The sequence below is a fragment of the Aulostomus chinensis genome, chromosome 9 (assembly GCF_037954235.1).
Source record: "Aulostomus chinensis isolate RoL2024-O1b breed Wild chromosome 9, RoL_Achi_v1.0, whole genome shotgun sequence".
Classification (NCBI taxonomy): Eukaryota; Metazoa; Chordata; class Actinopteri; order Syngnathiformes; family Aulostomidae; genus Aulostomus; species Aulostomus chinensis.
Genome location: NC_141328.1, coordinates 23,441,366 through 23,465,125, shown reverse-complemented (window position 1 = coordinate 23,465,125; position 23,760 = coordinate 23,441,366). Strand labels below are relative to the sequence as shown.

The window sequence follows — 23,760 nt, the reverse complement described above, 5'->3', positions numbered from 1 at the left end:
ATCAGTCACGACTCTCCACTCCGCACGGATGTCCTCACACGTTCCTCTGTGGAACCTGTGGGATTCTACTCACACTGCAGCACTCGGCTGTCCTACATTTCACATTCTCTTCATCTCGGTCACACTAGTCATGTTTAATTGGCAGGCGAATTTTAAGCAAACTTTGGAAATATCGCCAAAATGGAAATGCAACTACAAAGGTTTCATCAACCGGTACAGTGTGTATACGTGCCAGAACTCTTCTTCTACAAAATTTTACAGAGTAGAACAGGTTGGCAATTGCAAAATCAGTCAAAATAACCGACATTGGATATTTTTTCCAAAGAGGGCAGCTCTAATCGAAGTCTTCTTTTTCCAGCCATATGCTCATTACTCCACCAGCACTTTAATTTGAGCAACAAACAAAATGGAACACTTCTGATTACACTGGACAAGAGTCTGAACACGGATGTTTGTGCCGTTGGTAGCAGTCGGTTTCCTTTTGCTTCAAGTAGAAAATATGTTGCTGGTGCTCTGGAATCATCCTCTGAAGTCCTTTTTTAAAATTTTTCAAATGTGTATTTGTGGTGACTATAATCTGCTGCTGAGAACAGGGTAATAATTCCAACTTTAATTGACTGGAAAAATATGAAAAGCTTATGTAAATTATTTGTTGAATAGCCACATGTAACTTTTTAAGAAAGCTTTGTGTGTGTGTGTGTGTGTGTGTGTGTGTGTGTGTGTGTGTGTGTGTGTGTGTGTGTGTGTTATGGACAAACACCTGTCCGGTTGTATGTGTGGAGTAGGCTGACGTTGCCCTTCCAGATTGGCCCTCAGCAGTGTGTCTGACAGAAGCCAGCCCATCTGTTATTGCAGGCAGAGAGCTGTAACTCTGCACTTGTTAGCCTGCAGTCGCATTTTGGCAGCGAGCGACATTTCAGCAACACAGGTGTCCTGGTCAACCCCTTCCCAACCCCCTTATAGACAGAAGTAGATATGTTTTAACAACCTCTGGAGCCCATAACTATTAGCCTGTATTATTGTTAATATTGTCTGTTAATAATTCCAAATTAGACACTTTGAGGCAGTAAATGGATGTTTATTATATGATGTTTTTAACTACATTTACCCCTCATTCACACTTTTACACACATACTTGCTGCACTTCATTGTGTGTAAAAGGCAAGCCGGGGGATTTAACTATTAATGCTTCCTCCTGAGCCATAATTATAAATAAACAAGACAATAAACCAGCCAACAAGGTACATTTAGTTGTCTGTTTAGGTGGAATTTACCTTCAGCGAATCTTGGCGGATAGTGGTAGCAGCAACAATTTAAACAAATCATGGATTATTCCTTTAAAAAGATAATCTGCTATGTTTATATTGTGCTTGTTTTACTTAGTGCTGACATGTAGGCCAAGGTTAAAACAAACATTATCAAGCGTTTAGACTCACATTCCAGTTTCTCTCCTCCTCAACTGGGTCTCTATGCCTCATTCATACCAGTATTTTACCATTTTGACACACAATAGTCTTGCTAGTGTTTCAAGTTATATTTACTTAAATTTTTATGATGCTGTGACCTGAAATGTTAGGTTAGCTGGTCCTTAAATGCCACTTTTTTGTGTCTATTTCAGTATGCTACTACAACTATGAACAAAAATGCACATTTATTTCAGGTTCATCATAAAAAAATTGTCAAAGCTGTTTTGCACTTTGACTACAGATGCAGATTAGTTCATAGCTGTTTCTGCTGCATTATATTTAATAGTGATTTGTCCTTGAGAATAATACATTTTATTTAATGATACCTTTCAATACCTGCAAGGTCATTTTACAATGCATAAAATGAGCTCCACTATCCAGGTGTACTGTCTGAAGACAACTAACTCCAGCTATATGAGGAGCAGTAAAATATTGGACTTTTTAATCAAATGATCTTATCAGATCCACTCTCTTCTTGTAGCTCGTCTCTTCCCTCATTTCCCTCCACCTCTTCCCTCGTATGACCTGTATGTCTGTATTTATTTAAGTCAGCGCCCCTCAGCCTTCCATTGCTTCATACTTATTCATTCTCTGCCACCAGACTGAATAAATTGTGGCTAGCTACTGGTCGGCTCCTGGCAGGTGTTTTCAGCCGGGGATGATAAGCTTTACTAGTGATGGTTGTGTTATTCATCTGGTTGTGTGTTCTTAGATCAGTGTGTGGCATCACTGAAGATGAGAGAAGCCTCTTCTTTGGATGCACAGCAAGTACCTGAACACATCATTTTCTCTCTTATTCCTTTGAATTCATTATTTCTCGTGGTACCACCACAGCGACTCCCTTGGGATCAATTCCCCCCTCATCCCCCTCCCTCTCCTTCTCACCCTCTGCCATCTGTCTGTAATGTAAACTCAAGCTCGTGGGTGTGTGTATTCCCCTGCAACAGGCCTACTGGTGGGATAGCTTCAGCAGGATTGTTTGGGGAAATGCGGCTTGCCTGGATGCAACTTAATCAATAAAAGAGAGATTTAGAAACAAGTGCTGCTCCTGCTCCACTGCTGACGGATCACCATCACAGCACAGAGCACAAGTCTATAATTGAGGAAGGAAGGGACCAAATTATGGTTTCTTTAATAGAAATATATTTAGGGACATGGTTGGTAGCGTGCTTTAACATTTTTTTACCATACATTTAGGAGGGCAGATCAGCATTTTCCCATTGTTGGGACAAGGAATCAGGGCTTGCTGCTGCAGATAAGCTAAAAAGGGTAAAATGTTGAAAGTGCTAATCATTTAACAGAGGCTGCAACCATCTGCCACCACAGAAATTAAAATGTCATAAAATCTGCAATTGCTTCAACTGTGCAGTCAACCGTTCTCTTGAGCTGATTTTATTTTGGAAGGTGAAAGTGGAGGAGATGGTGTAGATGCGGGGTAGGAGCCTGGTGTTGTAGGCTGAGTTATCCTCTGAGTTCTTTGCATTGCGTTTTCTTGTCAGTATGAGTCCTGGCCTGTTTAATAATGATAAGATAGCAGCAGCAGCCTGTATTCTCCCTGAAACCCACAATATGGGGGCTGCAGAGTGGGCCGTGTGTTAGGGGTGGGTATGTGTGGGTAGTAGCGCAGTTTTAAATATAAATGGAAGGTTACTTTTATTCCGTCTTAGTGTGCAGCATGGTTTTTCCTCCCAGAATGCCACATCATTCAGTTTGAGTTGCTTTCACTGTCATGAGGCTGAGTTATCATAAATATTGAAGTAAGACTTAAAAAAACAAAAAACAAAACTGATCACCTTAACGAGATAAATGATGGTCACCATGTCAGTTGTTGATATTTATCTGTCTTCTATCTTCAATACCCAGAATGTTTCAGGAGCTTATGACAGCTCCATTGTTTGCACTCTGAAATGCTAAATGACTGTCTCGGATACTATTACAGTACATAAATGAGGCTAAGCTGTCATTTTTGACAGAAAACAGAGTCGAAGCGGGCATCCCATATGTTTTCCTACTTAAGCAGATGCCTTTTAATACTACAAATGACACTGTAATCTTGATAAACATGCAACTTACAGCTAGGCTGCATTATAGACATCTGTCTGCCTCATTGTTAAGAGTTATTAACCCACCACTGTGGTTGAACCCTAGGGAGGGATACACTGGGTGAAAGGTACCAGATAAATGGAGCGTATTTGGTGTGTTAAAGGTCATTGTCAAACATGTCTGGAATAACTCAAAAGCACTTGTTACACGTTGAATGGTTGCTGTCTAAATCACTATTCTCAAATAATTTGCTAAATGTTGACTGTCCCCACAAAACGCAAGTCTCCCGGTACAGTTTTAGCGTTGGTTGTAAACAGGGAAAGGATTCAAATATAATGGTACGTATGTTTTTCCTGATTTACCGCCAAAAATAATCAAAGTGCACACAGCATCACTTGATAAGAAGATTGGTGTGGTTAAGGCTGTAAAATCTCTGAGTAGATTCTAAGTACATTTTGCATGGCACTTTTTTTCTTCCAAATGTTACACGTCATATTTAGTTAGGACTCTGACTAATGATTGTTTCATTATCAATTAATGAGCTGATTATTTGCACAGTTTAATTGATGAATCACTCAGTCTATGAAATGTCAAGAAAATGTGAAAAATGCTCATCACAGCCTCTCTCACAGTGTAAAGTAATGTGTTCACATTGTTTCTTTTGTCCATCCAACAGTCCAGAACCCAAACACTCTTCATTTTCTGGCATACAAGATGAGAGTAGAAAATCCTTTTATTTAATAATAAGAAACTAGTAACTTTTAATCATTTTTCCTAAAAAAAACAACTTGTTGCAGCTCTTGATTTTGCCATCAGTAGATTTGAATCTTATTAAACCGTGTCTGTTAGTATGCAAGGTTTCACACGACATCAAAGTTGGAGCATACATGAAGGGTCTGGGTGTAAAATTAGCACAAGTTGCAATTTTTTTTTGCACTCAAGGGTGCTAACTGAACAATCCTGTGAAAATACAATAATAATTCATCTAAAAACAACAAACATGCCAGTCATTATAGAAGTTGTCCATGGTGGGATGTTTCCAGCAGGCTGCTGATTGAAGGTGTTCAGGTCGCCAGTCCATCACAGGGCCAACATACAGAGACAAACAACCATTCACACTCATACCTACGGTCAATTTAGAGTATCAATCAGCCTCGTCCCCTCTTGATGTCTTTGGATGGTGGGAAGAAGCTGGAGGCATGGGGAGAACCCCGAACCTTCTTGTTGTGAGGAGACAGTGCTAACCACTGCACCATCGTGCAGCATATATATATGTATATGTATGTATGTGTGTGTGTGTGTGTGTATATATATGTATATGTATATGTATATATATATATATATATATATATATATATATATATATATATATATATGTGTGTGTGTGTGTGTATATATGTATATATGTGTGTGTGTGTGTGTGTATATATATATGTGTTTATATATATATATATATGTGTATATATATGTATATGTATATAGATATAGATATAGATGTATATAAAAAAAGGATCCAAAAAAGCTAATGAATTACCTGTAACATTATTTGGCAAAGTTGATGCCACGTTGTGGTCATTTGCCAGGGCCTTCCAAATCTGCAATATCGGTTGAAGGCAACATGCCTCTACACACGTTAGCTGCAGGCGTTCTGCTTATGCTGCTAGCTGACGTTACTGCAGGAGACATGGGTTAGCTTTCAGGCTATTGAAAACTGGTCAGGTGTTTGCTTTAAGATATATTTGATGTTTCAGCTGCTTCTGCAGGTTAGATGTGTTGCCCATCCAGGCTTTGCACATTGGATCAAAGCTGATCCAGCAGACGCTTCCATAGATATGTGAGAAGTATAGCCGCACTTCTGTCTGCCTTCGACTTGCCGTTACTGTTCTCTGCTGAAAAATCTGCGGGCGTGAAGTAATCATGCTCTCACGGTGTTTTGCACTCCAGACAAACAGGAAAGTTTCACTTTCTCTTCCTCCCTAGTTACCATGATACATTCAAGTACAGAAAATGTTTTAATGTTTGATTTTAAATCAGTCAGTTTTATTCTGTAACCACTGATATGATTTTGTTGGTACCCATAAAAGTACAGCGTTCCTACCAACCCTAACCTAGAATGTTCTTTCAATTTGGGCAACCGAGTAAATGCTTCATGAACTTGAAAGTTATTATTTATCGCTTTATACCAATTTTCCATCATTGTAAGATGTTGTGTACACATGTTTCATATTTGTTTACACATTTACAACTTGCCCCTCAGGATTGGTTGTCAGAACGAAGTAGCAGTGGTTTGAGTTTTCGGACACGTCTGTAGTGTGTATGAGTGTCCTGGTTAGAGTGTTAGTATTTGTGTGTGCCAGGCCAGGGCTTGATTAGCGCAGCAGGGCGAAGCAGTCATGCCCAGCTGCTCTCTTTAGAAGTGTGCCATGACACACAGCAAGGCCTTCAGTGAATGATCCACTAGCAAAGAGAAAATCACCACTCCTAAATTAATGAGACATGCAGCGTGTTGCATTACGAGTCCCTCAGCAGACACAGAGTCATGTTGTAGTTTTAAAAGCAGCAGAATGGAATATATCTTTCTGACATTGCAAGATTCCCAAAGTAATGAGCTGTTTATAGCTTTTGCGCTTTTTCGAGTATTTATAAAGAGAAAAAAAATTCATTATTTTTTAGTTAAAATTTACTTAACTGACTGCTGTGGCATTGCTAATCTGTATTTTCAAATCTTCTCACCTCCAGTCACCCCTGATCTGCTCCCAGACACACCGTTGGTGCCATCCCTGCCTGCAATATCATCAACACGTGCGGGCACTGCCTCTCAGAAGTTCCGGAGGCGCAGCAGCGGAAGTGACAGTGCTGCCAGGCCCAGGCCGTTGCGCTCAGCCCCCAGGCCAGGCCCGAGCGGAGGCAGCATGGAGGTGGGCATGCGTGTAGTGCGCGGCCTGGACTGGAAATGGGGAAACCAGGATGATGGTGAGGGCCATGTCGGGACGGTAGTGGAGATTGGGCGGCAGGGCAGCACCACCACACCAGACAAGACGGTAGTGGTGCAGTGGGATAGTGGCACAAGGACCAACTACCGCACTGGCTACCAGGGGGCCTACGACTTGTTGCTGTATGATAACGCTCAAATTGGTAAGCACTCTAGACTACCGCTGCTTTTAGAAGCTTTTTATTTTGTTACTGAACAACATATACCATATTTCTCAAACGTTGTTGTAGATCTTAGAGCAACGATTGTCCAAACTGGCATTTATTTTTCAAATCTAGAATACTAATGATGGTTATTCATTTGTTACAAGCTTGACAACCAGTACAATAGGGATGCATTTGCTTCTTTATCCAAAAAGGATTTGCGTTTGCTACCCAACCTTAGTATTGATCTTTCTTGTTTTAGTGTGTGATATTTTCCAGTTCCATTTCATATGAGTGTTTTTTTTTCAATTTTAGGTGAGTGTATTCCTTGGATAATAAAATATAGACGTATACCACATTCAAGTGCTCATCTTGCATAGTTTTGCATGGGGCTCGCTCCGCCCGCTCAAAACCCATTTTTAGTAAATGTGGAACAGAAAAGACCTTCTCTCATCATGAGCCATCCAGCTCTCTTTTGGACTTGAATGACACACACATTAATGCTGGACTCATTAGCATTTTGCTCCATTTAAAGCACCATTTTTCTGCCTCAGAAGCTTGCCCTTCAATTAATGAAGCGAAAGAAGAGGAGAAGCGATGAGGAGCTAAGGGGTTGGGGGTATTTTTGTCATGCTGTTTGTGCCTCAGTTCTTTGCACATCTCACGATATTGTCCACTGTAAGGACAGAACATATGCCCTGTGTGCTTCAGTGATACTTGGCGGTTATTAACTTGTATCTGCCTATACAGGAAAATTTATTCCTCTGCAATGTGGAATAGAAGTGGAAGCCTCAGGCACGTTCCAGTGAATCTCCACTGACTTGTTCAACCACCTTTCCTTTCCTTCCAGGAGTGCGTCACTCCAACATCATTTGTGACAGCTGCAAGAAGCATGGCATCATGGGAATGCGATGGAAGTGCAAGGTGTGCTTCGACTATGACCTGTGCACCCAATGTTACATGAACAACAAGCACGACCTGAGCCACGCTTTCGAGCGTTACGAGACAGCACATTCCCAGCCGTAAGTACGACACTGACATTTTCTGTGCAGTTTGTGTCATCAACCACATGTTGTGCTTTCAGCTCGCTTCCTCTGTTCAAACCCAGTTCGACTCATCCAGTTTACTTTTATTCCCCTGGTTTCTGTCAAACCAGGTCACAGGTCAAGGCAGGGCTTTCAAAGGAGAATCATGCAGATTTTCCGCTCATTCCTTTCAGTGCTTCTGTACATTGTTGTCCACTGACCTTTTGAGTCATTCCCGTTGTTTTCAAGAGCCAGTGAGATGGAATGTCCACCAGTACCAACAGGAAATTCAGCTTTTCCTGAGCCATTGCTTTGTTTTAAAGGGACCACCCAGGAATATTAAATGGACTACATTTATAATGAGCTTCTCTCAGCCACTAAAACTGCAGAGTTTACGACTTTTCATGCAGTGATGGTGCAGTAGCATGCTCCTTAGGAGTGGTGTGGAGCTCAGTGTGTTTGAATACTGGCCAACCCGCTCCGCTGTACCTCCTTAACCCTGCCAGTTCAGTTCTGTTGCTACTTTTATTTGACTTGTTTTCTTGTTGTTTTCCTAGTTGAAAGAACAACAACAAAAAAAAGTTTGTTGTTGTTGTTTTTTGTGTTTTATGTGGTACAGTTTTATGATTTATGCCAGTCACAGACCTTTCCAGAAATTATAAAGCTAACTACTGTATTTCCACCAGTTATAGTTATGGTCTGTAGAAATTGTGCAATATTTTCCACTGTAAATTTTCTGCAATATTTTGACAGTAATCAGAAAATAAGAAAATTACTGTAACTGTCCTCAAAATGGTGGGTATGTGACTATCATCTCTTTTAATTTGACTCATATAAATTGTAATCTTTAAAGCTAATGTCACTGCAGAGGAAACCCCCTGGATACACCGCCATTAAATATCTCTACAGTTAAATTATCACCAAGGTTTGGATTTGTGACAAAACAATGGCTGCTGTTTCTGCGCGCTCAGTCAGTGCAGGCCAACCACCCTTGGCCTGGCTGTAGATAAATGCTTAGTGAGCTGCTTCCAAGTGTCCTATGCATCCGATTTTACTGGCGTGAGTTCCCCTTTCAGTATCCACTCTTCTGCATCAGTTGACAGTAAAGCTCCAAACGGCTTCAGGCACTGTCTGAATGTCAGCTGGATGGCCCGTGCTCATTTTAATGAGGTGATATGTATGACCCAGATTTTTTTCTATAGTTAAGTCTGGTCCAGGTCTAACACAGCTCCATTTGCTGTCCTGCTGTCCAATGAATACTGCATATATAGGGGGCATGAGTCACGGCTTGATACGCTCGTTATTTTCAGATTGATTAGATCTTCGAGTTACCCAGTCACTTGTGATTATTCTTACTTTTACACACATCATGGTTCAAGTACAAAACAAGCGTGTTGTCAGTGGTCCGATTGTTGCTTGTAGCTTTCTTGAGAACCGCTCATCTACCCAGTGTCACACTTATGTCATCACTAGCTCCATTAATACAGACAGGGAGGTGTAACACCGGTGTAGTATTCCCACCTTGAAAAGGCAGTGCTGAGGGGCTAATGGCTTACAACCTTTCTCTGAAGTAGAAAATCTGAATTTTTACTAATGTAATGGACTTGAAATGGTTATAACTTATGCTATGAATTTATTTTGCCACTGGAGTAATATGCACTTAAGATAATCACTGGCAAATCTTTTTTCCCTCAGCAGGGGAAATGATTTAAACGTTTTACAGACTGTGACAACAATTTGTGGGACATGTGGACTCTGCTAGTTGGGGTGGAAACAGTGAAGCACTCTCTTAGTAATTGTGGATTTGGGTTTTCAGTGAAACGTGGCCTCTGCTAGTCAGGCGGAATAGTGCAGATATCAGTTTCTCCTCAGAGATATGGCTTCGTCAGATGTTGTTTGACTCAGCAGTGTCCTCCATCAAGGTTATGTTTTTGTGTGTGGAGCAAACACCTATCTGTGACCCTCCACAAAGGTCACAAGAGGTCACTCTCTCCCTCCCGTCTGTGGACGCTGCACAAATGCCTTTTTTCATTTTATTGAATTGAGGAAAAGTTTTTTTTTTTCCCCACAAAAACAGTAATAGTCAAATTGATTTATAATGATTTACTACATAATACACATTTTGAAACCATGTAATAATTTAGAAGTTAGAAGTTGCAGTATATGCAGTAAAATCTGGATCAAATACCGGTTATACAGCCTATAAATCAATTTCTTAATCCACTTAAACTGCCACAAAAATGAAGAAGGATCAGCAAAACTCAGAAGATAAAGTTATGAAAATTTTTGGGGGGATACGAAGAGATTCAGTGCTGAATTACTTAAATGGATTCCTTGCAGAATGCTGGCGTCATCCTAATCCGAATCATATTCAGAAAATTAAACTCCATTCAGGATGCCCGTCTACGAGCAGCACTTGTGAGTAGATTCACGTCTGTCGTAACACAATAGACCTTACTCCATTGTTGCTCTGGGGGAGATTATGTTTTACACAGCATGAAAAATGAATGCTATATTGATGTCCATTAGTGGCTTAAGAGACTCAGTTTAATTCAGTCTGCCAGGCAGGATTTAGATGACACATTCAAACATCACTGGTCTTTTTATGGAAGATTAATATGTTTTAGACAATGCACTCAAAGTTATCGAGCTCCATGTCCTTTTCCCCCTGATTTGTGGAATTGTTCTGCTTCACTCAGTGTTCCCTTAATTTCTCTTATCAGTGTCCTTTATGGAATTAAATACTTCACAGTAAAAAATTCAGCTTTTAAATTTGTAATTTGCACATGATCAGATGGTAGCATTTTAAATTACTCACTCAGCAAATACATGGGCATCATATTACGAGAAAGTTTGGGTGTCCCTCCGTATCATAAGAAACGCTAACATGCTAACTTCCTTAGGGTAACCTGAGGTTGAGACTCTCTGATTACATGCAGACACTCACATATACTCACAAGCTTTGAGTAGTGATGGAGGGAATGAGACCGCTGATACAAACGTTGGAGGTAGGCGGCCTCGGTCCCGTTCCCTCACACTGCAGATCTTATTGGGCCAAGCCCTCTAGGGAGAGAGATTCATATTTCTAGACAAGATGGCTAAAATTATCTCCTCACAAAGGGTCCCTTTAAGAAAACTCTAGTATTACAAAATAGGGAATAAAATTGTTTTTCCTCTGTGATGTCAAATTGGTTTGCAGGGTTGACCTTTTATGAAACCACATCACGAAACAATCTGTAAAAATAGAAGAAAAAAATAGGTATCAGTGATTCATATTTGGTTATTTATGAACAGATTTGCTTGGTGTGCTTGTGGTTAATATAAAATACTTCACCTACGTTACTGTCACTATGTATTGTTTTTCTTGAGCTTACCTGGTGGTGCCAAGAGAGACAGTTAAAAACTGTTGAAACGGATAACTTTCTTCCAACCATACCAACATGAAGTGATTCCTTCTTTGGTTTCTCTCTCGATTCTTTTATCAGATATTCAAACACAATCTAAGTGAAAAAAAATTGATTCGTAATTGTTGCAGTGCAGCATCCGTAAGGAGGACACATCACATGAAAGTCACTTCTGCTCTAATCAGATGAATGAAAGAGGGAAGCACAGTACAGTATGTGGTCCTCGACACATAGTACTTCTTTATTACCCGACCGCTCCATCCCACATCTCTCTGACAGCATTTCAAAGGACTAATTTATAATCTGGAAGTCATGAGACACATTTTGTTTTGCATGAAGAGGCAAATATAGCTCAGTTTCATAATGAGTGGGACTGCTTGTGCCACTATTTGGATTTATGTGAGGAGACATGGTTAACATAAACTTCTTTCATGTGGACCAAACATATGAAGGTTTTTATAATGACTCAATCACGCCAGATCACTTTAGCCTCTTGTTTGTAACTTTTATTTATGTCCTGAGGGGACAATGGGAAGCGCTCAGCGCTATAAAATGCTATTAAATGAGCTGACGCTCATCACCATAAACATGGTGTGAGACGTGAGCCGGATGTTCTGTACATGAGTGTTCCTTTGTAATTCCAACAGATTTAACTGGATTAGCATGCTAACATTCTCAGATGGGCAGATTAGCATGTTAATATTTGCAGTTTCTTGGCAGATTTATTTGAGATTACAGGTGTTGGACAAATGGCAAATCCCATAAATGAAGGTCTGTGTAGGTGTTTGTATAGTTTTGGGGTTTGAGTGTATGGTTTGTTCAAGTGAATAAGAGTCTGAGTGTGATTACATTTTTGGTGGGATGTTGTTTACTTCATAGCTGGATGCCTGAAGGCAACAAATTATATCACGGTATCGCATGCTGCTAGTGGCTCATTGAGTAGTACATTGAGAGGTGCATGAGTGGTGTGTGTGTGTGTGTGTGTGTTTTTGTTTGTTGCATGCTGACATGGCTCAGGGCAGCATATGCATGCACCATATGTTTACGAGATGGTTGGTATGCAGCCGGTTAATCGGCTCTTCAACGCACAAACAACACACGCAGTTCCAGGGAACCTATCAGGTCATCTCACTGCTTAATCCTTCCTTTGCACATCAAGCGACATAGCTCCACCTGACGACCTCCATTCTCCAGCCCGCTGTCACGTTTAGTGCCACCAGAATATTTCAGGCAGTACCACCAGGAATTTGCACCGATATATACGTAGACTAAGTGGAATCTTTTGTCTACAAACTTTCTCACACCAGCTCTTCTGTCACCTTTGCTCTTCCAGACAAAAATAAAGCGATGTAAACGCATTTCAGACTTTTTTGTTTTGAAATAATAATTGATAACAACAACAACAATGATAATAATATGGATGTCAATAATATGGATGTGACCATTTGGCTTTGTCCAGTAATTTCTGACTCCGTTTTTAAAAGTTATCTCAAGCAGAAAGTACAGTAAAGTAATGCAAATAAGGCTGACATTGTGTCTTGCTCAGGGGTGAAAGTTCTGAGCCATCCTGCCACCCACAGCTGTTATCATCGCAGTGGCCTCCAGAAAAACCTGCACTGTTGAGGACAAATGAAGAGAATAAGATGTCTTATTGTTTATCTTCATAATGATATTTAATTCAACATAGTCATAATAAAGCAATCTTTAAATGGAGTGACTTCATAAAAGACATGAACTTCCTGAGGCTGACTTCTCTTCGTCATCCAACTATTTTCTCAGCAGTTTTATGTTTTAGTTTTTGTGTGTGGTTTTTTTTGTCATGTAATCACAGTTATTTTGGCCACTGTTGAGATCACAATCTTTTAACAGCAGATTCCCCTGAACTGTAAGCAAATAATGAATTAGGGAGGTGTAGGGAAGTGCATATGTAACAAGACAGAACAAGAGCATCGTTGTGAAACGGAATGCGGTACAATTGTCACATAATATTGATTATCTTGTAATTTAAAATGAAATGATGAACAGTCCTGCGCCACTATGTATCAAAACATGATTTCCTGGTCTTTGGGCTAAAAACAGCCGTGAACATCAAATATGAACTACTCCTCGCAGTGGGTAGGATGCATTGCTGTCTCTTCTAGCTACGCCAAACCCAGCTCTGATGTTTGATGCCAAAACTCTATTTTGGTCCCATCTCACCCTATAACCTGGCACCACTGAACATCCCACTAATGTTTGGCAAACTGTAGGAGCCTTTAGTTTGTTCTTGATTGACAGAGAAGGCTTCTGTTCTGGCAAATCCTACTAAAAACTGGTGGTGCTGCTGCGGCCTCCATCCTTGGATATTCTTTTCGTTTGTGAAACCGCCCTGAACATGCTCAGGCTTCCATCCCCTCTCACTTTCAAAAATCTTCAGTTTTGTGAAATGGACGCTTCTAAACTGTTAAGATAATTATTAGTTCCATTTCCTGATTTGAGGAGATTAGAGTCTTTTTGTGGCACATCCTCTCTGCTCTTCTTCACCTTTGATGATGAATGGAGGAACCTGTGCCACCTCATATTTACACCCCACTGAAACAAGAATTTTTGGTTTCTAGGGGTGAGAATAATTGTTTTTTCTGTTGTTGTTGTTTTTTTAGGGAAAAATATTGATTTAGTGTCATTTTTTTGGTCCTAATTTTCAAGATTTTTTTGTCATTTGAGGGGAGTCCATATCCTCATATTCACTGAGGGTTCAGATTAATTTGAAATATGAATGTTGGGGTAAACATTTGCCTGTTAGTGCCTTGATATCACAGAGTAAAGATAACCCTTGGCTGACTGTTGACCCTTCCATCGTGTCAACAGTTGTAGGTATCTAGCCTTGATCCTGTCTGTGACCAGGGGTGACATGTGGTCAAGCAGGATTTGAAATCTTGATCCCTTTAAAGAGCTGTTGTCTTTCTCAGATTAGCTACACTGAGAAACACGTCAAATATCGAGGTCATGTGTCTTTGTCTTGGAATAGGGACACAACTGTCAGCGTGCATCCTCTTTAGCCTTCAAATCATTTACGATAAAATGTCTTTTCTCCTACTGAGCCCACGCTCCCCGTCATAAACCCTTCTCCTGGTAGCATTCCAGTCAGTCCTTAGAGTCCCAACTAAATCTGATTTGTGCTGCGTAGAAATTGGCAAAGCTTGTTACATTTCTCTGCATCACTTGTAATACTTCCAGTTCGGGAGGTAAAACTATAACCAACATTGTTTTCAGTACCCTTATCACAATTGGACCATTTGTAGCCTACAATAAATTCCTTGAAAAGCTCTAAAACACCAGTGGTGTATTGTACTGTAGCAGCAAAACCAAGTTCGTATACACATACTGTGTACATGTTCTCAAGTACACACTCAAGGCTTTGCCCTGATGTGGCCTGCTTCCTGAGAGCTCTGCTGTCCAGGGATTAGTCTCAAAGCTCTTGTTTTCAGATCCACACCATTCTCAGCACAGACTCTTCCAAGCCGCGTCTCACACAGAGATTTACTGTTGGTTGACTTTGAGAGCCAAATGTACTACTGGTTCCTGCTGTGGCTTCCAGGAACTTAACAATCTAACCAGAAACAAGGGATGAAAGAAGCTAACTTTAAGCATTTATGGAAAACCAGGCAAAGCCTCAGTGCTAGAGAGACACATGGGCGCAGCAGAGCCTCTATGAGACGACTTGATGACAGCAGATCTCGCCAGGCTCATTTTTGTTGGATCACACTGGATATTTTATGGTTTTGATTCTATCCAGAAACCCCGTTTGGTTGAAATGGAAGCTGATGTTTGATCTTGTCAGAAAAGTATGGGAATAGGCAGCTCCTTTGCACCGAGGTCCGATCAGATCTTTACCATAAGGTACGTGCGCCTGATTGAAGTGTCAATGCTTGTACCTATGGATGCATTTCATTCTTAGTTGTTTATGGTCCTAAAATGTCTCATAAATAGGAACTCTTTTAAATTTGTTGGCACAGAATTCGGATCTTCCTGTAGGTATGTCACTCTTTTGCCAATTTATTAGGTACACCTACAAAAACCTACAAGACCATGCAGTCACCGCACTTCATTTTGAATCATCAAATGTGTCAATGCAAATAAATAACATTAGGTGATTTGGGATATTGATCTGTTGCTACTGTTTCCTTTTGGGATAGTTCTTCATATTAGATAAAGTGTGATACACAACGATTGATTTCAGTTTTATTTTATTTGTTCAATCTCTTCCCAGTAACTAGGAGAACTTCATTTTTGAGATCAACTTTAGTAAGAGTAAATATGTAACTTCTTTCATGAAAGAAAGTTACAAATGTGTTTGTTTATGTTTTCAGTTAGGTAATGTTTCTAACAAAATTACTTTGGTGAATTTCTACCTGCTTTACCTAGTTTGTGTTTGGGCTGTTTTAACTTGATCGTCCCTGTTTGCATGCTTTGATAATCACTAACATGGAAGACATGTTTACTTTTACCTCCGCCAAGGAGGTTATATGTCAGTCTGGCAGCAGGATTATTAAAAAAAAGAAAAGAAAATGTGCTCAATGTTCACCGTTGACAATGATTTTTTTTTTGAACAAATAATCTCAACCGCCATGAGGTTCTGCATCAGATTGAAATTTTTTAATCAACAGTATCAATAAATGCAGTTTGTTAAGGTTATTTTCAGTCTGGATCTTAAAGCTAAAAACTCAAGATGCTCAAACACATTAGGTTTGTGGGGGGATATTCAGCCTTAGCGAAGGCTCGCAGTCTCTGACTTTTTCTAACTTTTATGTCCTTCATCATGACATCTCCATGATGTCACAAGAAGAGAAACATACCCGCCGCGGGTAATCAGAGTCATTTTGTCCAATAAATCGACTTACTATGTGGAGCCCTGAGATGTTGGAGTACTTGTACATTTTCCTGTTTTCAGCTCAGCAACTGCTCTCACTGGTATCTGGTGTGTGTGCATTCTTCCGCCACCATAATCGGAATTTATCTGATAAATGAAAGTGTTTAGTGTTTTCATGGGATATGTCTAACTTGGCTTATGGGATTTCAAGTGGCCACATGTGGAATTTTGTGCGTCGCTTACTGGTTTTATAATCAAGACAGGAAATGCTTTGCTAGGGTTGTAAAATGCAGTGTTAAAGGTAAAAGTCGTTGTCTTCGCTGGACCTCAGATCTGTTCGCTCAACTGTCTCTTCATGCTTTTATCACAGAGTGAGTTTGGCACCAAGGCAGAACCTCCCACGGATCATCCTCAAAGGAATCTTCCAGGGGGTTAAAGTGGTCCGTGGACCTGACTGGGACTGGGGCAACCAAGACGGTGAGTGGTGTGTGTGGGGGATTTTTCTTACCACTAACCTGCTGTTGCCAACTCAGCAAGGCCCCCTACCATCTTGCCCATGGAGCATCAAAGCATTTCATCATTCACAGCCCATAATAACATTCTTGCCTCAAATCTCATTAACCCATGATATGGTGTTATGTGTTATGCGTTTTGTGCGTGTGCGCATGTGTGTGTGTGCGTGCGTGCGTGTGTGCACGCGTGTCTACTGCCAGTGAGTCATCTTTGTCTGTCCCACAGATGTGTCTTACTTTGTACTTCTCTTTGCAGCTCTGTGTTGTGGCATTCCTTCACTTCCACCACGATCTAGTGCAAGTGCTGAGAAAGTAGTGAATGGGTTCTTTTCTGGCTTTGAATTGTCTGTCGATCGCTTCTATGAATCTCTACAGTTCATTCATTCATTTTTTTGACCAGTCACACATTTATGCTGTTGCCGTTTTTAGAAATGTCCTCGCTGGTTGATGTTTGAGATTGAAAACAATCGTGTGTGAGCTGAATGAGAGCCCTTGAATGTTCGCTTCAGGGAAAGATGCAACATTAATTTGTCTCTATGTTTGTGGGTCTGGGGTCATTGTCTCTGAGAATAGTAACACTCTCTTTTCTGGGCCAGATTGAATGAGTCAAAATGTCCTTTTGGTGTCTTTGAAATCAACGCCCGGGGGTTTGGTTAAGTCACTCATCTGGCTTAAATGGTTTATGTGGTAAGTGCATACAGGATGCTCTGAGCATGCTCAGAAACCCCCGGCTCACCATGCCTTCTTTTGGGTCACTGGTTTATTCTGTGTGGTTAGGCACAGAGGCAACTTGATGACTTTGGTGGCCTAAAATGTTTTTCGTAGATTATAAAACTTGATGTGTGGACAATCTCATGATACAGCGAGTAAACTACAAGTGAATCTTACTTTGATTTGTTTGGCCATGAATCGGTGTTCTGTCTGGTTGTTGATCCACTGAGCACTGAGCTGGCTCAAGAAAAGGAGAATGAATAACTTTGCAGGGAAAGCTCTCTTTGCCTGTCACCTCATTTACCTCACAACTTCATCTTGCTGCCTTGCCCTCTCACCAGCGCACCTGCATATTGCGATTACATGTTTTTGTCCTGTTCAAAATGTACCATGATGCTCTCTTTTGTTCCTTTAACAAACAGATTCTCTTCTCACCGTGTGTGTGTCCCTCTTCTCCCCAACGCTGATGCATTATTATCTCTTGCATATTTGTGCGCGTGTGTGTGTAGGCGGGGAAGGTAAGGTTGGGAAGGTAGTGGACATTCGTGGCTGGGACACAGAGTCTGGACGCAGCGTGGCTAGTGTCACCTGGTCTAACGGCACCACCAATGTCTACCGAATGGGCCACAAGGGCAAGGTAGACCTAAAATACGTTTCTGACGGCCAGGGAGGCTTCTACTACAAAGACCATCTACCAAAACTAGGTAAGTCAGGTTCCTGTTTTTAAAGTAAAGCGTTCATCATCCAAAAAATGTATTTGCCTTTAAAGTACTCAAAAATACTGTTTTTGAGTTTTAAACTCACAAAGATGCGTTACTTCTTTGTGATCCCAGGATGCAGGAAAAAACAGCCTTGTACGTTTAGCTTGTTGCTAATGTTGACCTATAGTCACCACCTACTAACAACAGCAAAAATGTCAGTTTATCAACCATCAAGTCATCATTTGTTATAATCAACGTCTTCTTTATCCAGTTGTATGCTCAGTAATCCACAAACACTTGGATTTGACCTAAAAACAAACAAATTACAACCCTTTTGGTTTGGTGCTATCATGGAAACAAGTGACCATGTAGAAGCTAAATATACGTGGTCGGCGAAGAAAAATACATTTTTCATTCTTCAGTTGTTCAACTGATCGAACGGAAAAATTTGGAAAGTAATACATTCAACAGAACCTGAACTAAATGGAAAATCCTATTCTTCTCTGTTAAGGCTTCTATGTGCTAGTGGGTTGGGGCTTAACAACCACTGCTTCAGATCAGTTTCATTTAATGATTAAGTTCATCAAAAACTAGTGTCCACCCACTTTATGATTGTTGGTGGTATTTCTATTTGTGACATTTCAATATCTGGTCTCGCTGACAGTGAGCTGAGTTATTGTTGCAGTTGGCTTTGAAAAACCCTCACAAGATTGTGCCTTTGACCCCCCTGCCCCTCCTCTCCAGGAGAGCATGCAGAGCTGCAGCGCCAAGAGAGTGCTGACGGCCACTCCTTCCAGCAGGGTGACAAGGTCAAATGTCTCTTGGAGGTGGAGATTCTACGACAGATGCAGGAGGGCCATGGAGGGTGGAACCCCAAAATGGCAGAGGTATGAGACTCCCTGACAAATCACACATATCTAATCCAAGATAAAGGCTTTAATTTCCCTGGTCATGTTTTTCTCCCACAATTTATCATAAACTCCAACTTGTATGTACTCTTTATGTTTTATTTTGTCAAACGTGGCCTCACTGTCCAAACACATGTGCCTCTTGAACCTGGCGTACAGAATATTTATGTAAGTGGCTCAGATGGACTTTGGTGTGCAGTGGAGTGAAAGAAACTGAGCATACAACCCTCAAATCACAGCTGCTAAAGGGAACATTAAGGTCATAGCCATGCAGAGGGAGACCCGGGGTGAAACAGCCTCTTTGTGTTTGCAGTACATTTGCCGGATCGGGACAGTTCACAGAATCACTGACCGAGGAGATGTCAGAGTCCAGTACAGCAACAACATTCGCTGGACTTTCCATCCTGGGGCCCTCACCAAGGTATGGAAGTATCTTAGACAGTTCTGAATTAGCATGAGCAATTAGCGTATCTGCATGTTTTTTTTTAAATTTATTATTTTAATGTAACGATTATAATCATAATGTGTCTCTCATCTACCCAGGTGAACACGTTTGGAGTTGGTGAACTTGTCAGAGTACTGGAGGACATGGAGAGTGTCAAGAGACTGCAGGCTGGACATGGAGAGTGGACGGACAGCATGGCTCCCGTATGCTCATTCAGCCTGATTATAGCTTGTTGCTGTGACATGACTCCAATGACTTGCACATTGTGTGTGATCACTATTGGACATAATTAAAAATGTATTTGTCTTGTATTTATTTGATGTTCTCTTTATGATTTGAGAATACAGCAGACTTGCTGAACTCTTTATTTATCTGACAGTGAAAATATTAGTGAACATCTGGTAGTAAAAGTAAAATGGCAGTGAAGCAAGGGCAAGTCCCTGCTTGTCTCCTTCACCCCCGATTGCATCCACTTCACCTTGTGTTTTTCCTCCAGGTGCTCGGTCAGGTTGGGAAGGTGCTGAAGGTATATGCCGATGGGGACCTACGGGTGGCATTTGGAGGCCAGACATGGACATTCAACCCAGCATGCCTCTCTGCCCAACCTGTGGAAGTGGACGCCAACCTCATGACAGCCGAAAACCCCAGCGAATCTGGAAGTAAGGGCCTCTGCCGGGATGAAGGCTGGAGCTCCAGCTTAACCTTCTCCGCTCCATCAGTCCAGCTCTTTGTCTGCCGTGCATGCATGTGTTCATTCATTCATTCATTCATTCATTCACAGTGGTCTGTCTCCTTTCAGCAGTGTGTGGACAAGGTGTCTGTTTCCTGTAATGTTCTTCTCCGTAGCATGTCATGATCCTGCATGTTGGCAGTCAGAGGCTTTGGCAGCACTGCAGACATTTATCATTGAGTCATAAGTTCTTTGCAGTTTCTCTCTCCGTCTCTCATGACTAATTCTGTTTTGTGCATGTCTTCAACTCAGTGGATGGGAGGTTGATAACAGTGTGGTGTGGCTGTGCTCAGATGTTACTGCATGGGGGGACATTTTGACTCATTCTTGTTGTTTTGCTTTGATCTCAACTTGATAAACCTGATAACTCCCGTTCCTCTGTGGTGCTTTTTCTCTCTTTAAGGCTTTGAGATTCCATTTTTAACTCTATGTCGATAATAATAAACTTAAATGATCTTTTTTGTCTCTCTTAACCACCCCCCCCCCGATCCTTGATTTCCTCCCCCTTCCTCTTTACCACGTGTGCCTGTTCAGGTACTGTCATCTCCGTGTTGGAGAAGCTGCTGTCTCAGTCCACGGAGCAGGACAACCCCAGCCGGTTGGTCATTGAGGCAGCGCATGGGAGTGCAACCAAAGTACGGGAGTTAGTGCAAAAGTATCCCGACAAGGTTAGTGCAGCACTCCACTGCAGTCCTGTTCCAGGAGCTTGTTTCACCTGGACGCCACTGGTCTTGGATGAGAACGTGAGCTAGATAGAGCAAGGCATTCTCTGTACTCAAGATGATTTAATTTTGACTGAGGTAACTACACAAATATTAACTCTGCCGTATGGTATATGTGTATTCAGGTGTGTGCACAAGGAGATTAATTCTGAAATTCTGGTCAAATGCTTCTGTGTACAGAGATAATTGACGTTCTGTTTTTAAATGAGTTAGTCTGAACATAGCCGGTGGTTAGGAACTCTCTAGCAGTCTGTGGACGAGAGGTGAAACAAGGCGCCTTCTTATAGCGTTTAGATGGACCTTGACATGGATGATTGAGAAATATAGATAGATATCTTGTTATTCTTTTGTGTTACAGTCTTACTTTGTTTTGAAACTTTCTTATGAATTATATATGGAATTTATTGCCTGACAAATATGCATATTTTATCACATAAATTGATCAACAATCCTGTCAGTCAGTCCTCTTTCTTGACTTGTAACACCGCCCACAGTCATCTAATTCAAACAGATATTAAGACAAAACAATAGTGAAAGCAAAGCCTCTGTCGATCTTTAAATCTTTACTATGTCTTTGTATTTACAATAAAATAAACTTAAGTGAGTATCAAGAGTGGATGTGTTTTTCCCTAATAAAGAGGCTCATTTGGATTAAAATATAAACTAAATCATGTTTTTTTCACATATTTGAACATGAAATTTTAACATAAATCAAATAACATTTTAGTTTATATCCTATAAATTATTATTATACATTTTATTTGGCTGAATTTTTAAAATGTATTTACATTGTAACATTGTGGGGTTTTGAAAAATTTTTTTTATCGGAGTCTCCAAGATGGATTTAGTGAGAAATGTAATATGTCCCACAGTGAAATTGGAAAAATGCTTTGTTCACGTTCCCATTCCCCTGGTGATGACTAAACTACTGATCAGGATTATGTATCATGACGAACGTGGTAGCTGTTCATGCTCAGATTATTTCCTGCTCTGTTCGTGTTCAGGACTCAGAGTCCACTGCTGCTACAATGAATCGTCAACCGTGTTTTCGTTACTGGCAGGTGGACATCAAGAACCAGGGCAAGACTGCGCTGCAGGTCGCTGCACACCAAGGTCACATGGAGGTGGTGAAGGCCCTGCTGCAGGCCAACAGCTCTGTTGAAGTCAAGGATGAAGATGGAGACACGGCATTGCACTACACTGCCTTCGGGTGAGTACGTGCACAGATTTAATCACACAAAGATGCAGAGGTAACACACATGCACACGCACTCGCTGCATCTACACTGATCTGTGGTTTTAAATAAACTCATTGACTGACATATATCTCTTTCTATGTAATGTGATCATCCATTCACAGAAGAGAAGATATTAAACTGTTTCCTAATCGCCTAACCATATCTTCCGATGTCCAGGAAGCCGTCATTAGTTAAAATCTCTTTGGGAGGATTAGCACCTGTTGGCATTTCCTAGTAGCAGTCCACCATGTACACAAGACTATAGGATTTTAAAGATGTGATATTAATGGTTATTTAATTTATGTAGCTCCCTGTAGTTTTTATGATAAGATTCTCACATTTTACATAAATTAACTGGAGTCAAAACACCTTTAAGCCTGGATGAGTCATGTGCATCTTCTCGTGGTTGGTTTGTTTCAGTAACCAGGCGGAGATTGCGCGTCTGCTGTTGAGCAAAGGGGCTAACGTGAACCTTCTGAACAACTCAATGTGCTCGGCGCTCCACATCGCTGTCAACAAAGGGTTCACTGACGTGGTGCGGGTGCTGACGGAGCATTTAGCCGATGTCAACCTCCAGGTGAGAGAGTCTGGCTTGGTCTTTTATCTGTATGAGGAGATGTGGTTTTGAGAGAAAAACTCTGAGTCTGCCAATGAAATGTAATCTGCACTATTATTTATTATGTCTCTTCTTGTGTTGCAGAATTTGTGTTGGATCAATCATATTCTCATTTTCCTTGTTATGATTTTTAAGTTATCACTTCTACAGGGCCCCGATCATACCGCTCTGTGACTCAGTTACTGTTCAGAGTGATTACAGCGGAAGCTTGTGACTAAGCTTGTAGCCAGTGACTGCCAATAAGTGAGCTACCCCGGCAGTGTCAGTCATTAGCTCCACACATGTCATGAGCAGCCCACATTCTGCCCTTTTGAAGCGGTCATAAACACACGCAGATCAAACATTGACGGTATTTGACTGTGACCCTCCATCGTTGCAGCCCTCAGTCTGATTAAAGCAATTTAGTGTCTTTTTTAGGGCATTTTCCAGACTGTCAAACATGCCTGAAGCCTGGCCTGGGAATTCACTAACAACATTTATTTCTGCTTGAGTAGTGTGGCTACTCAGATAAAAACACGGACTCGCGGTCCAGAGCTTGTGTTTGTTTGTGTGCTAAATGTATGCGTAATCTTTGGGTCCTTTTTTTTTTTTAAATTGAAGACAAAATTGTGTTTTACATCACATATACATTATATTTTCCTGAAGAACAAACTCATGTTACATCTACAAATTGACAGTTTTGTATTAAAGTGGATTTTTAAGATGTAGTTTACATATTCAACTGTCATTTTGTATTATATATTTTACCAATTTTAGTGTCAAGTCCTGCAATGCTGATTTAGCTTTGATATATGCAACAACCTCACTCACTGTGCTGCGCATCCACTTTTCTGTCTCCTCCTACCAGGATACATATGGAGACACACCACTCCACGACGCCATTGCTAAAGATTTCCGCAACATCATTGAAATCTTGGTCGTGGTGCCTAACATCGACTTCACCCAGCAGAACCACAGAGGATTCAACCTGCTGCACCACGCTGCCCTCAAAGGAAACAAATTGTGAGTAATATCACAGATTGCAGAAAACTTTCTTTAAGTGCGTTTTTTTTTTTTTTTTTTAAGCTTGGATGTTGTCTAACTCACACCGGCACACAGTGTAAGACACTTAGAATTTCTTCACATGTGCTTCTGTGGCTGCGCAACTCTCAAAGTACACCACTGTAAAGTGAGTCCATGATGGGGCTTCCATGCTGCTGTCTTTGGCTTTTTTTGTGGACTTCAGTGGGGACTCAGCAGATCATTTTCAACTTGGA

At 40.9% G+C, this 23,760-nt stretch overlaps 1 protein-coding gene across 9 annotated transcripts in view; it reads left to right on the top strand.

The window, feature by feature from the left end:
• mib2 (MIB E3 ubiquitin protein ligase 2) overlaps positions 1–23,760 on the top strand; it is a 43,083-nt gene that overhangs the window by 8,405 nt on the left and 10,918 nt on the right. For 7 of the 9 annotated variants that reach the window (XM_086214346.1, XM_086214348.1, XM_086214352.1 and 4 more), the window contains 12 exons: positions 6,249–6,644; positions 7,495–7,666; positions 16,293–16,399; positions 17,655–17,849; positions 18,591–18,733; positions 19,068–19,175; positions 19,298–19,402; positions 19,696–19,858; positions 20,464–20,597; positions 21,713–21,861; positions 22,309–22,465; positions 23,352–23,506. In XM_086214346.1, coding sequence (XP_086070472.1) covers positions 6,422–6,644; positions 7,495–7,666; positions 16,293–16,399; positions 17,655–17,849; positions 18,591–18,733; positions 19,068–19,175; positions 19,298–19,402; positions 19,696–19,858; positions 20,464–20,597; positions 21,713–21,861; positions 22,309–22,465; positions 23,352–23,506 — 1,811 coding nt within the window. In that variant the 5' untranslated portion in view covers positions 6,249–6,421. Of the gene's footprint in view, positions 1–2,178; positions 2,235–6,248; positions 6,645–7,494; positions 7,667–11,146; positions 14,953–16,292; positions 16,400–17,654; positions 17,850–18,590; positions 18,734–19,067; positions 19,176–19,297; positions 19,403–19,695; positions 19,859–20,463; positions 20,598–21,712; positions 21,862–22,308; positions 22,466–23,351; positions 23,507–23,760 lie in introns of those variants that run through there. The other 2 variants (XM_086214349.1, XM_086214353.1) reach the window with 2 other exon arrangements.